At 35.4% G+C, this 14,625-nt stretch overlaps 1 protein-coding gene across 2 annotated transcripts; it reads right to left on the bottom strand.

The window, feature by feature from the left end:
* Positions 1-4,584: 4,584 nt before the first annotated feature.
* Positions 4,585-12,396, bottom strand: SMIM45 (small integral membrane protein 45). Of its 2 annotated transcripts, XM_060694590.2 has the most exons (4): positions 12,110-12,396; positions 11,451-11,480; positions 7,427-7,483; positions 4,585-6,626 (listed from the first exon to the last, which is right to left on the bottom strand). In XM_060694590.2, exon 4 carries the CDS (start codon positions 6,619-6,621, stop codon positions 6,415-6,417), a length of 207 nt encoding a protein of 68 aa, XP_060550573.1. In that variant the 5' UTR covers positions 6,622-6,626; positions 7,427-7,483; positions 11,451-11,480; positions 12,110-12,396; the 3' UTR covers positions 4,585-6,414. The 2 variants fall into 2 exon arrangements, with proteins under 2 accessions (XP_060550573.1, XP_087729259.1); XM_087873133.1 differs by lacking the exons at positions 11,451-11,480; positions 12,110-12,396 and adding an exon at positions 7,572-7,639.
* Between the last annotated feature and the right edge of the window lie 2,229 nt (positions 12,397-14,625).

The following is a 14,625-nucleotide window of genomic DNA, read 5'->3' as shown; positions in this document are numbered from 1 at the left end:
ATGTAGATAATAAATTTGCACACATACATAGAAAAGTTGCTGTCTGAATATAATGATATTTACTTTTCTCAGTTCTTATAATTTAATATAACAAGTTCCTATTAGGATTATTAAATTATCTTGGTAGCATTTAATATCTGACTGAACTTTTAATTTTAATTGTATGCATTTTTTGTTTTTTGTATTGGTATTTTATATATGTACGGTGTACATTTTCAGAGCCAAAAGGCAAGGCATGTAATTAAATAATCTATTCATTTTTATTTTTTCTAATTTAAAAGAAATTAAAACATTTTGATAGGCTCAAGGCACTATGCCTCTTGTGTTTGATGGATATTTTGGTCCTGCAATTCCTGTAGCTGTTCATATGCATAAAAAAGAGGAAATTCTTTGTCCCAAACAGAACAGTAGGCTACATTATGCTTATGTAAATTTGTCTACTGTGAAAGGAACAAAATACTAAGACACTGTATTGATTGACTCTGACTTGTTTATTAGAATTCTGTTCAAAATAAGCATTACCATTATAAAGCACAACCATTAATATTACAATACGTTTCATCAAAACAGTTTATACCAGCAAACAAGTCAAACTGATTATCTACTTTGCAAACTATAGAAAGTGCTATTGTAGATTTTATTTCAGTTTCTGAAGCAAATGAGTTAAATTCACAGTTCTGTACTAGATCATCCGACAGAAGGAGAAAATGGTACACAGACTATCATGGTAGAAGTGATGGTCAGATGGTCTTTCGGTTTTCTCTGTCCCCCTACAAAATATTCTCAAAAGCTTCATTCAATCTAACAATCTCTCAATTGCTAAATTTCAGAGTTCCCTTAATATATGATATTCTGTAAGAAGGAATATTTCATAGATTTGCTAATATTTATCCATTATTAGAGTGACAAGGTTATGGGAAAAACTGGATCAAATTTTGAAGCTTTGTTTTAAGATAGCTATTTGTGCTGTTTCTATATCTGGACCAATATTATAGGATTTAATAGTCTGACAGTGTTAGGAGTAGCATCATTGGCCATTTTGTACGGCTGTGGTGATTTAGAAATCTGATTAGCAGATAGATCCACAAACAAAATTCTAAGGTCCACAGTTCTATAGGCACCCTCATTCTGACCACCACAATCTACAGCCCTCAGCACTTTCTCCTTGGCAGTGAACAGTATAGTACTATATCTCTGTACTCTTCCAAGTAGGAAAACAATGATGACAGAGAAGAAGCATCATGTGCTTTACCCTTCTGGATCTCTGTACAAGTTAAAACTGTACAAGGTTTACTTGATGAAAAACTCCAACCACCCCATGAACATCACATGTCAGGCACAGCTGTGGAGTTTTCTCCAGATGTATTCATTTAACATCAGTCTTAACAACATGAACATAACTTTAATAACTCTAAGGCAGAGAATCATCAGCACAATGCAGTTCATCAATAAATTATCCAGTCCAGAGCATGAAACACCTTCGTAACAATTCTGAGAAGTTAGTACAACTGGATTCAGTCCAGGATCCCTCCAATTCCACACTCCCCACAGTAGATCAGCATTGTTCACTATTAATCAATTTAGGGGACATAAAATATGATATTTCAGAGCTGTTTAAATTACACTGTCAAGTAGCAGATTTAAACTCATTGAGGAAAAACAATGCACATATTACTTGCTGATTTGACTTTAGTTTTAGGCTGAATATTTGAAAAATTCCTAGTAGTTTAAAGAAACTCAACTCCTGATCCTCCCAATACCCATTTTTTCAAGTAAATACATTGTTTCTGGGATTGAGGCATTTATGTTTTTCTTTGCAAAATGTTTCTTTGCTAATAAAAAAAATAAATAAAAGCAGAACAGATCTGGCATCCAAAAATAAGTACCACATACCTTAAATTGACCTAATTTTGTACAAAGATATATGTACTCCTGTTCCTATTTATTCAGAATTAATGCTTAATGCTTTCTATTTAGTTTGGTCCTTAGTTAAATGCAATTAGGATTTTTATGGGTTTTTAAAATCTGAAATAGCAATATTTTAATTTATTTATTAATGAATGTTTTAAATATGACTTTTTAAAAATCAGCCAAAGAGTTTTATGATCAAAGAAGTATTATTTTAATCATAAATAATAATGTGTTTTTTCTCAGAAAAAATGCACCATATGGCTGTCCATTTATGTGTGCTATACGAGTTCAGAGCTAACACTGGTGTTATATTTGCAGATGAAGTTATTGTGTAAGATAGGAATATTTCATTTGTACAGTAGTGGCCAAAATTGTGAAAACCTTTTGGGAAAAGTGTATTTTTGAGGTTTGATGGCTAATAACACCTCTCTTTTTTTGGAGTTTCGAGATAATCATATTCTACTGCTGGAATAGCCTGGGAATAGCCCAGACCTTAATCCAATTGAAAATCTATGGAGCCGACTAAAGAAACTTGTTAGTCAGAAGCGACCCAACAATAAAACCCAGTTAATAGAAGCAATCATTCAATCTTGGTTTCACATTATAACAGCTGCAAAACTAAAAGACTTGGTTCACTCCATGGGAAGACATTGTAAGGCTGTAATTCATTCTAAAGGTTACCCAACTAAATATTAACTGATGTGATAATTTTTGTATATCTCGTTTTTTCTATGGTAATAATTTTTGTATATCTCATTTTTCTACGTGTTTCACTTTTCTTCTTTATACTGTAACTGCTATTCTAATAGCAAATCCTTCATAAAAGGTATTGCATTACATTCTTGATTAAATTATCCTCCATTGATATATAATTTTATGGTACTACTTCAAAAAAAGTGGTGTTATTAGCTAGTTTTAGAAAATACACTTTCCCCAAAAGGTTTCCACAATTTTGGCCACTACTGTACACACAAAATGTTTACAAGGCAGCTGGCACTTATGGGCAATATAAAACTTGGCAACAGTTAAACAGTTAAGAATTGGTGCACAAAACAGGAGAAGCAGCCAAGACCTGAGACAATGCAGCCACTGACCCTCAAGGTTGGAATTGATGTTCATCAGGCCCAGTCAAATGAGCTGGCATTGTGAGAATTCAGTAGTATATGAAAGGCCAGCTATGTTCTAATCTCCTTCTTCTAAAATAATTTTCAGTAATCTTGAAAAACAGGATTAATGAGCTCCTTTTTATAGGTAATTAAAAATTCCATAGCTTAGTTACATCGGATTTTTGTCTAATTTTTTTCCTGATAGTTAAAAGAAGAGAAATTGAAAACATATTGTGGACTTTATACTTGTTTCCTGTTTGAAAATGGAGTTTTCCTCTTACCATAGAAAGTATAGAAACAGAACAGAGATCTCAAATGTTAATAAATCTCTCATTCATTATTGAATAATAAAGAGCCATTAACGGGTGGAAATATTACAAGAAAATTGATGAGCCTCTGTAGCTATCAGGGTCAAAATTATGATTACTAGACATACTGATCTGAATGGCTGGGTTCATCCCCCATTTTAGTTGGAAAGTAGGATAAATAGCATTGCTTACTCACAGTACATATCCATACTAATTATTTGGACTAAGATCAAAGCACCTACAGAAAACTGACATAATTGCTTAATCACTCCTTAATGGTTGTTTTGATCCTCTGGGTAGTGTTACACTCATGTGAAAGCATGCTCACAACATTGATTCAGGATGGATATTGGACATACTACAAATGCATTCTATTTTTTATAACAAGTGATACAGTCCTGAGGAAAAAATCTGGAACAGAAGAAAGGTTTAGTGCAAATCAATGCCATAATGCCCCTATGCACACATATTGCAACTGTACATTGGCTATGAAAGCATACTGTTTCAAAGTCTTATATTTGTTAATAAATGACTTATTGCTACCCCATTGCTCTGCTTGGGGGTTGTTCATTTGCATTGGTAGTCTAGTTGCCACAAAAGAGAATCAAGGTTCAGAAAAGAGGTCTCTTAAGTATCACTCAGAGACTATGGCTGTAGCTAGCAGCAGTGCTAATGGATAAGTCACAGACAGAGAGGAATGGCTATTTATATACAGGATGGGAAGAGGAGGATATTATTTTAGAAACTTTATGGTGTTGCTGCTTCATTGTCTTCTTATAAAAATAGATCAGGTGATATAAATGCAGAAGCAAGCTTGTTTACTTACACCCTTTCTGGCTCAGAATGCTGCACTTACTGAGCTTGGAAAAATGCATACTTCCTTGCCCTTTCCCCACCCTACTATTTTTACATCTACTGTAAAATAGATGGCAATTTGCCACCCTTTGATAGCATCAAAAAGTTGCAATTGTAACGTAAAATTTGGCCCTTTCATTGCATGTGCAAGAATCTCTGAACTGGAAACACTTAACATTTTGGAAAATTTAAGACACTTTGAATACTTAAAATGATGATTCCAGCAGATGATTCCAAGCCAAGAATCCATTTTGCTGTATTAGCTATTTTCAGAAGTGGAAATTTTCTTACCTGTTATGTATATTGGAACTAAAGAAGTCCCATGCAAATGTTACTTTCAGGAATGATGCCTGGAACAATATTCACATTGACACAGCAAAAGGGCTTTGAGACAAGTTCCCTTCTGTACAAAAGCAACACTGCTCTTTAATAATATTAATGGTATCTTCAGATATCTACCATAACTTACATATAGTATCACAAATTGTAATGTACTATACTTAAATTCAGTTACTGCTGAAAAATTGGTCAGCTGTTTTCAAGTGAGAGGAATGACCGGCTATGAACCCATGACAACTCATAGCGAACTAGTCAAAGTCCTTCTGTGCTATATTGTTGTTAGGGTCTATGGCACTGCATTAGACAATGGAAGCTGTCAAATGTAATGAAGTGTAGGTGAGGTAGATGTGAGAGGAAATTACAGATGTAGAAAAAGATCCTTATGCTACAACACTAATTCCAATGTAGCATGTAATGTACAGAAAGATGTCCAATATTCAAGGAATTGTGAAGTAGAGTACAGTGGTACCTCAGTACACATCCTTAATTGGTTCGGTGAGATGCAATGAGTGCCAAAAACGATGCGTACCAAACCATTTTTTCCCATAAGGAATAATGTAATGAGTCACAAAGCAGCTGACACTGACAAGTTCTAGCTTGTATGTTAAGTACCAAACAAATGATGAGTACCAGGACAAAATTTTCACATCAAAATGCACTGAGTACCAGATTTGATAAATTTTAAAGCATTAAGTACCAAGGTACCACTGTATACATATACTATAACAATGTTTGTACATTCTTAACTTGGAATGTGTACCTGCGAGCACATTGAAGAAAGAAAGGCACATGTTCCTAGCATGGAATGTGTACAAGAAGAGCTGGTGATTACAGCATACTATTCCGCTCCTGCCCCCAAGATATAATAAATGGAACCAGTGTATTAAGTTAGCTCAGCTTGAGATATTATGCCATCAAGGGAATAAAACTGCAATCAGTGATGCCTTAATGCAATTCAGCAAAAACAGGATATTTATAATAACATAGGGCTCTAGAGGTTGTTATTGTGTAATTTTCATAGAAACAGAGATTATTAATAATCTTTTTGTGCATGTAGTTATGTTTACACCAGCTATAAAGAATTATACACCAGCTTTAAAGAAAATGTGGACAATGTGCAAACATTCTACATGATTACTAACCTATATCATATACAATGTAGCTCTAGACAATTGCACTGGAATTATGCAATCATGGTCTGTAGTTCAGAAGCTCTTATATAAGATGTACATAGGTAGACTGTGCACTTCTACATTTTATAGTGTTAAGATCAATTGTACATATAGAAAGAATAGTGCTAGATGGGGCATTTGAGTTTTAAAAGTCTTGTCAACTTCAACAGACATAGCAGCAGAGGACTGGAAAACTGCAGCATTTCAAAATTCTAGGAATAAGGAAGGGTGTAAGATCCCATTCTAAATAATGAACGTAGGTTATTTTTTCTCCATCCTTAACCTGCACAGAATATGTCCTTCAGCATATCTGAGCTCAGTGCTGGAAGTGAAAAAGTATGTAATAAATTAGGATGGTTTTTTTTTACTGTACCCAAGTGATTTTTAAAAATGGCATAATGTCAGAAGTGTTTTCAAAGCATCCAGAATCTATACTGGTTGCCCTTGGAGTAAAACATAACCATCTAGTTCCTCTTTAAGTGTAACAATTTCCAGCAGATTAACGTTTTACAGAGGATCCAAAAATTTCAAATGATGGTATAATGTACAGAGCTTAATTATTAAAAGTTAAAACCAGAAGCTTCAAAGTGACATTATTTAAAAGGTGTGTTTTAGATAAACTAGCCACATCGCAAAGAATGAAGTTATGAACTGACCACATAATGAGTAGCAAGAAATTGTCCTGAACAAACCAAAAGTTTATATGTCTTGAGGAGCAGAATACTAAACTTCAGGCACTCCAAATGCTAGATTGTCTCGTATCATCAATGTTTTCCGGAGGTCTCGCTCCATGAGTGGTCTTTGGGTTCTCCACTTGTGGGCTTCCTGAAGTCCTGGCTCAAAATAGTATATACAAGCTCCAAAGCCCACCAATATGAGAATTGAGATCATCAAATACATTGGCACAAACCAATCCAAGAAATGAGGCATAACCACTAGACAAAAGGAAAATAAATATGAAGAGCTGGTATTGATGAATAGAAAAAATACAATCTTATTTATTTATCTTAAACATTGCCATATGCTAAATAAATAAATAAATCTAAAACATTTATATAAGTACCGTACCTACCTTTCCACCAACTCTGGGCAACTCCCAATCAAAGAGTAAAAGACATATTAAATAGTTTTAAAAACTATAAAACACATCCAGTTAAAACATTGAATATTAAAAACAACAAAAACCTGCCCCAATCTGAGCTAATGTGACTTCATCCAATTTTCTCCCAATGCTTGAGGGGAAAGCCGGACCTGATGAACTTCAAGGAGCAAGATGTTTCACAGGGCATGGGCTATCATGAAAAAAGGTGCACTTCTAGCTCCCATTAAATGACAATATTTGGGGAAAGAAACAAGGAGTGTGCCCACCCTATCTGATCTGATAGGAAGGGTAGATATCCTTAGGGAAAAGCAGTCCCACAAATAGCATGGTCCAGTGCACATAGGGGTTTAAAAATGATGAGCTTGAATTGCACCTGGAAAAAACTGGAAGCCAACACAGCTTGCACAACAGAGTGTTACATTACTGTGTGCACTGCCACATTCTGGAGTAGTTGAAGTTTCTGTATGCCTTCAAAGGCAGCCGCATGTAGATGGGAGGTGACCAAGGCATAAGTGAGTGTGACAAGGCCTGTCAGTCCAGGAAAGGGCACAATTTTTTTTTTGTCTTCTATGATGCAATGAAATTCAATTTGGCATAAAATAATCTTTTTTCTATTAAACCCAAGGAACTTACCTTGAGAAGCTGGCCTTTTTTCCCCTCTAAGATCTTATTTTAGAACTTTTTCTATTCCTAAGAAGAAAAATAATATATCAGAATAAATTATACAAATATGTATATTTGTTTCTTACAAATCGTCAATATTTCAAAATAGATTTACCGATTATTTAAAGCACTTTTTTATTCCTCCTTTCAATCTTGTTACAATATCCAAACTAAAAACACAGCTGTTACAGCAAAGTTCCATAGCCTCCTGCTCCATATATATAGAACTACAACTTGTTCTCTTCCTTGATCTGGTTTAATGTTGGAATCCACATGTATTTTGGTATTGGGCATTGGGTGACTTCAGTCTTAGTGCTTCCTACCGCAGTTGGCAAGGCCATGAATTTCAAGGTCTACATGCTGACAATGATCTTGTCCCAAGCAATCTTTGGCCTCGACCCTTGCAGGTAGTCATACATTAGATCTTTGTTTATCTTGGAGCAGTTGTGTGATGATCTGAATATGGAGGGGATTACTTCTAACTCACTGTCTTGGCCAAAATCACTTCCTAGTCTAACTAAGATTTTCTGTCATTTCTCCACAGAATATGAACATTTTGATTTATAAAACCCTATATGGCTTGGCACTTCTGTATCTTCAGGACCCCTTTCTAATAAGTGGTAACTCTTTTGATGAAATCATCTCTGGAGAAGCTGCTTGTGAGCCCCCAATTCCATGAGGTGAGGAAGCTGAAGCCAGAAGGTGCTGCTTTTCAGTCATGACAAGTTAGCTTAAAGCAAAGCTGGCTGTTCCTGGAAGATAATGAAAGCCATATTTTACTGGAGAAACTTTTTAAAGTGATTGCGCACCATCTGGAACTGAATTTTGTTCCTAGTTTATTTGGTATTAGATATCAACTGTGACGTTTGGCTATGCGAAAATATATATTATATGACTTTTTAACTCTGTTTATTTTTTAAATTAAATATTTTGAAATAAAATAATTCTAATTTTGTCAGCTATTTTGACAATTTCATTTTTATAGATCCTAATGCTCCAATTACAGACACATGATGATGATTCATTTTACTTATGTGCCACCTTTTTTTCAGAAACATGATACTTCTTCCACCAGCTTTTTCCCACCATAATAACCTTGAGAGAAAGACTGGACTAAGAGATACTACTGGTCCCAAATCAGCTAATAATCTTTCCTTATTAAAGGTGACTTGGACTTTGGTGTCTCAGTCCTAGACAATACTTAAATCCCAATACTCTATTGATTGAAGCTCTCTATCCACTTTGTGCATTGCTTTTTAATTTGTAAACCCAAGGGCAAAATCTATGCATTTTTTAAAAAAATAATAGAAATACAGAACTGATAGTGATCTTCAGAGTCATTGGATCCAAAGCTCTTAGTGCAATAATCTATTAAAGCATATCCAATAAATATTTAACCTCTGGCCAAGCATATTCAATGAACGGAAAAATACAACTTCAGAGTAATTTTTGCTGTTAAACTATTTGTACCATTAGGAAGGGTTTTTGTTATTAATCTTTTTCATATTCAGCTGGAATCTGCCTTTCTTAAATCTTTTACTTGGTGTTCTGCATTCTGGAATGAGAACAGATTTTCTGTGTAACATCTTTTCAAGTTTGCTTTTTCTCAAGGCTGAATGTTTCCAGTTCAGTTTAATTTGTCTTTACAATTTCTAGGCTCCTGAACATTCTCTTCTCTGAACCTGTTCCAATTTGTCTGAATTTTTTTTAAGTGCCCAGAATTAGGCACAAGACTCATGCTGTGGTTAAACCAATATTTTAATCAATGTAAGTGGTTTGGGGAGAAAAATAATAGTTTGAATCTTGGGCTAAAAAATACAATAAAATATGTAAGTTTGATAATAGAGGAATATTATTCACAATCCTACAAATCTGTAATTTCCTAGGAATAATAAATATGTTTTGAGTAAAGAGACTCCATCTTAATTTTGTTTTAAAGAAATGTAGAAATGTCCAGATTGAACAAGAAAAAAATGAACTTGGACCTCATTTAAATCTCTGTATACTATTAAATGTCTTGCTATATTAAAAAATATCTTCAGGGAGACATATTTGATGAATTTTATCATGTGCTAAGTCCAGTCAAAGATAGTTTTCCAACCAAATGGTCCAGCTATGGTCAAGTACTCAACTATTCTGGGAAAATCCATACTTTTAGTCAACAGAACTGAATGTTCCAGAGCCCCAAAGTTCTGTTTCCCTTCCAGAAATAACAAATACAAACCATGGAGATGTCACAATGACAAAGTATTTATTGTGGCATTACAATGCAAATTCTGGCCTTTTGTATTGTATTGTGAGATTGGATGCAAATATTTGTATAATGGCATTGGATGAAAATCATTTAATCTGTGCCTTGTGATGATGCAAGTTTCATCATTTATTCCTCCCTTGCCCCATTCACAGAATCCTGTGTTCTGTGAATGGGAAATAAAATAGAGAAGCTATATTCCTACAAACCGCTGGTTTTGTGAAACTCTTGGTTGTGCCAGAGACATAATGTAAATAAATTAGAAAGCAATTTTCCTCTTTTCCGAGATAGAATCAAATCCTGTTTTAAAAGGCTTTCTTGTATAATCCAATAGGATAAAAATATGGGGAATTTTTAAAGGGCTACAATATAAAAATTGTTATAAAGAAACATCAGAAAAAGGAACTTAATTCCAGAGCTTTGCAGTGCTGTGCTAACTCATTCTGATACTTTTTAAAAATTACTTTGTGGCAGTGGTAAAATGTATTTTTTTTTGCTACCGGTTCTGTGGGCGTGACTTGGTGGGTGTGGCATGGTGGGGGGGGGTCATGTGACTGGGCATGACCAACTTAAAAAAAAAACTTTTATAAAGCATTTTTTTACTACCGGTTTGGGTGAATAGATAGTAAAAAAATGCTTTAAAAAAGTAAAAAAAAGGTTATGACAATCACAGCTGTGCCGCGCGATCATCGGAACCTCTTTTTACTTTTTTAAAGCATTTTTTACTACCGTTTCGGGTGAATAGGTAGTAAAAAAAATGCTTTAAAAAAGTAAAAAGAAGGTTCCGACAATTGCATGGCCCAGCTGTGATCGTCGGAACCTTTTTTAAAACTTTTTAAAGCATTTTTTTACTGCCAGTTTGCCCAAACTGGAGCGAACAGGTAGCATTTCACCCCTGCTTTGTGGTCTAGATCCAGTTGACCTCTGCCCTCTCTTTAGACCAATCCTATGGGACCTTTTTGAAAAAAAATATTTTAAACCTTTTCTTTCAGAGAAGATTACTTTAAATTTTCATGCCAATGCCCTTGAATTATGTATCCTTTTGCTCTTTTTCTATTTTTGACTTTGCATTTCAATTTGTTTTGTATTTTGAACTGAATTACTGTTTTCCCCAACTAAATTAATTACAATTTAGACTAATTTAAGTATTACCTAAAGAAATCACTTGTATACTTTAATTCTGTGTGTTTTATGTACAGTATGTCACTAAAAACATTTAACTGAAAGAAATTACTGCATGCATGACAATAGATTATCATTTGATAATAGATTAGAAGATCCTTCAGTGAATGAATCCTAAAGGAGGCAATTTATAGTTCAAATCGAGTTCTTGAACACACCTGGTAATACTAGAAAGCTAAGACTCAACTAATCTCATAGCAAAAATAATAGAACCAAAGAGCCAACCCAAGGAAGTCCTCCACATAACAAGCATATTTGACCCTAAATATTTTGAAATCATCCTTGGAATGGAAATAAACAATAACAAGAAGCTGTTTGCAATAGCTTCTAAAACCAAAACAGAATATTGTATTGTCCATTGTGTCTAATTATTGTCTAATGTATTATCTAATGACCTGAAACATCTACATTTTGCAATATAAAAATCATACCCACTTCTAGGTTATTATTGCTATCCCACCTCTATATAGTATTCACAAATATTATTGAGTAAACAGTATTAATTCCCTAAAATATGTAGATTACAACTAAGTTATTAGGACCTCAGTTCTATACACTTACCTGGGAACAGAGGGTATTTTTCAACACTCACTATAGAAGAAAACAAAATAAAACAATGTAGGGATTATTAGCATTAAATATATCTGAAAGAGAGTAATTCATTTAGCAATTTACAGTATTTACTCTTCAGCCTCTTGCATAATCCTCATTTCTATCCCTCTCCCAATATGATGTCTGGATTTCAACATATGTATACTGTGAGATTTTTTTCTGCTGGTTTATGAAATGGCTGGTGATGTTTAAATGGCTCTTATGAATCTAAAAGTAGACCTTACCTGCATATTTGTATTCCACAGACATATGGGCACAAAATAAAACAATTGGATAAAATCATTCTAATCCCTACTCTACCATGAATAGCTGGATCTACATTCATTTTTGATGTCTCAAACTGGTGGTATATCTAAGGAATGTCACATCTACAGAATTCAAGCTCAACAGAAGTTCTAAAACACTTGAAGTCATGTACCACAAAATAACAAGATATTTCATCCTATTAATTATGCTATCTTTATGCATTCAGAAGTAGGTTCAGAATTAGCACAGCACAGAACTCACAAAGATATTTTAAAACATGATCAAAGACTTGTTAAGGGCTACCGAGTAAAACCTGTGTACACATATCCCCACAGAAATGCCACAAAAGATGCATCACCTACCTCAATCCATGCTTGCTTGCTTCAGGAGATCACAGCTGCTAAGCAAGCTATTCTAGTACCAGGCAGCTTTTGAAGGCCAGTCGCTCTCTGCTGTGTAGTCAGATGACAAGGCAAAGGGATTCTTCACCCAAGGCAGCCAGAGTCCTCAAAGTGCCAGAGCAGATTGGTCCAGATTGAAGACAGATGGAGCTGCACTTGCTCTGCATGCAGCATGCTGGTGCATGCGGTTGTGAATCATACACTCAAGCTCACTGCTTGATCATCTGCTGTTGCCAAAGGACACTCCCCCATTCCCCCCCACCCCCAATAGATGTACGTTACACTCTGGACCAGTTTGGCATCTTTCCATCCTGCTCTCATTCGAGTGGGCCTCCTCCTTTTTCACCCTCACAAAAGAAGCAACATTGTCCCCAACCAATCAAAATGCCGAAGCAAATGAGGACTATCAACGGTTGTCATAGCAACAAGCCTTCTTCTCTGCATGTGATACAAAGGATAAGGGAAAAGAAAGAGGTTGAGAGATGCTCTAAGCTTTGGAAGATAATTTTCAATTTGACAGATGCTTTCAAATGCATTGCTAAAACATGACACTTCCCACTGACTCCCATCTCAAGCACCACATTCAGGCAATAGTCAAGCTTTTTCCCGCAGAGCAATAATAGCCTTTCACATGCATATTGGAACACGTTGGTAGGGTGAACTCAAACTCAGGACCACAGAAAGGGAATTCAAAGCAAACATCAGATTGAGTATCTATTCTAAATATTAAGGTTGCTCAGACTCTTTGATTCAATCTCTCAAAGGTGCTTTGGAGCACTTGGCACTACAAACACGGCACTGCAGCTTTGAAAGTCAGCCTTTTAACACAAGGACTATTGTAGATTTGACTAGTACTTAAAGTATTGCAGGGAGGGACTACATCCACACTTGGAAATGCTTTTTGGAGATTGACTTTACACCCTATACCAGGGGTCAGCAACCGCGGCTCTGGAGCCACATGTGGCTCTTTCATCTCTCTGCTGCTGCTACCTGTTGCTGGTTGGCTCCACAATTGATAAGGCTTTCGGTTAGGACAGGTAGAGGAAAAAGGATGCTGCACTAGGAGGAGACTCTATGATGGGGGAACCAGACGTCCGGTCAGCAGAGGAAAAAGGATGCTGCGCTAGGAGGAGACTATGATGGGGGAACCAGACTTTCGGTTGGCTCCAGAATTGAATGGGGGCTTCCAGTTAGGACTTTTGTGGCTCTTTGAGTGTTTAAGGTTGCTGACCCCTGCCCTACACAGACCTTCTAAACATTTAGTGAAAAACAGTCTTGCAATACTGTCAACATGAACTTGAATTTTGTTAATCTTTTCAAATATTTTTGAGTACATGGACTATATATATGGATTGTAAAAGTTTATTCCAGAATCAGTTAAACGTTTTAAAAATATTGCTTTTATCCTCCTAAACGCTCATTAATTTTCTGTAGTGCACCTTTGTTTGTTTTTAAAGACAAGCACACTAATTATAATGGTTTGCGAGATTTAGCATCACAGTGATTGGCTTCACAGTTTCAAATTTTGGAGTGGTAGTACTGTTGCAATTATGGATGTATTGTTGTTCCTTTGGGAGTAGATTTAGAGAAGCTAAAATCGATCTTCTTCATATTCCATTGGTTGGCCCCAAACTTCCACAGTATACAATAAAAAGCAACTTAATAATATTGAAACAGCAATATTGCAAAAGTATATTTGATATTTATCTTTGCTTAAAATAGGTTTTGAGTGATATCCAGTATGGTATAGTGATTAAGGCAACAGGCTAGAAACCAGGAGACTGAATTCTAGTCCCACCTTGGCATGAAGGCAACTGAGTGAACTTGGGCTAGTAACTTTCTCTCAACCTTAGAAAGGAGACAATGGCTAGCCACTTTTGAAAAAACTTGCCAAGAAAACTGCAGGCACTTTTCCAGGCACTCTCTGAGAATTGGATACAATTGAACTGAAGGTAAAAAAAGCCTTAATATTTTGAATGTTATTTTGTCTCCAAAATGGGGAAAAGATTGGAATACTCTTCAAGGCTAAATACCTAGTGGACAGTTACCTTCAGGCATGGAATCTTTATATTTATTGGACAACTACTCCTTTCATTCTTTCATAACATGAAAATCTTAAGGGGGAAAGGGGGGGGGAAGCAATCATATCCATCTCCATATCCTTCTCTGGTGCTCTCCCCCTCAGGCTTCCAAGCAGAACTGAGCAGCATTAGCATGAATTTCTCTAGGGGTTAGTCAAATAATAATAGCAAAGAGGAGGAAGCTGTTCCTGCATTTTGAACAACTTCTTAAAGAAATACATCTGCCTTTGTTGTCTGTTACTCAGAAAAGTACTCTGGATTTGGGACCAAAATTGAAGTTCCATATCTAGCATAGCACTGTAAATCTCGAACACTTTCTTATTTGAGGGAACGTGTATAAGCTTGATTCCAAATATTGGTCTGCTTGAGTTTATCCATTTAAATTTCCTCCATATT

The sequence above is a fragment of the Pantherophis guttatus genome, chromosome 7 (genome assembly GCF_059756535.1).
Source record: "Pantherophis guttatus breed Tessera chromosome 7, ASM5975653v1, whole genome shotgun sequence".
Classification (NCBI taxonomy): domain Eukaryota; kingdom Metazoa; phylum Chordata; class Lepidosauria; order Squamata; family Colubridae; genus Pantherophis; species Pantherophis guttatus.
The sequence above is the reverse complement of the archived record's forward strand: the minus strand, read 5'-3'. Positions and strand labels throughout refer to the sequence as shown.

Excerpts from the sequence above, each read along its gene's own strand:
- SMIM45 (XM_060694590.2), bottom strand. The coding sequence starts at position 6,621 with ATGCCTCATTTCTTGGATTGGTTTGTGCCAATGTATTTGATGATCTCA.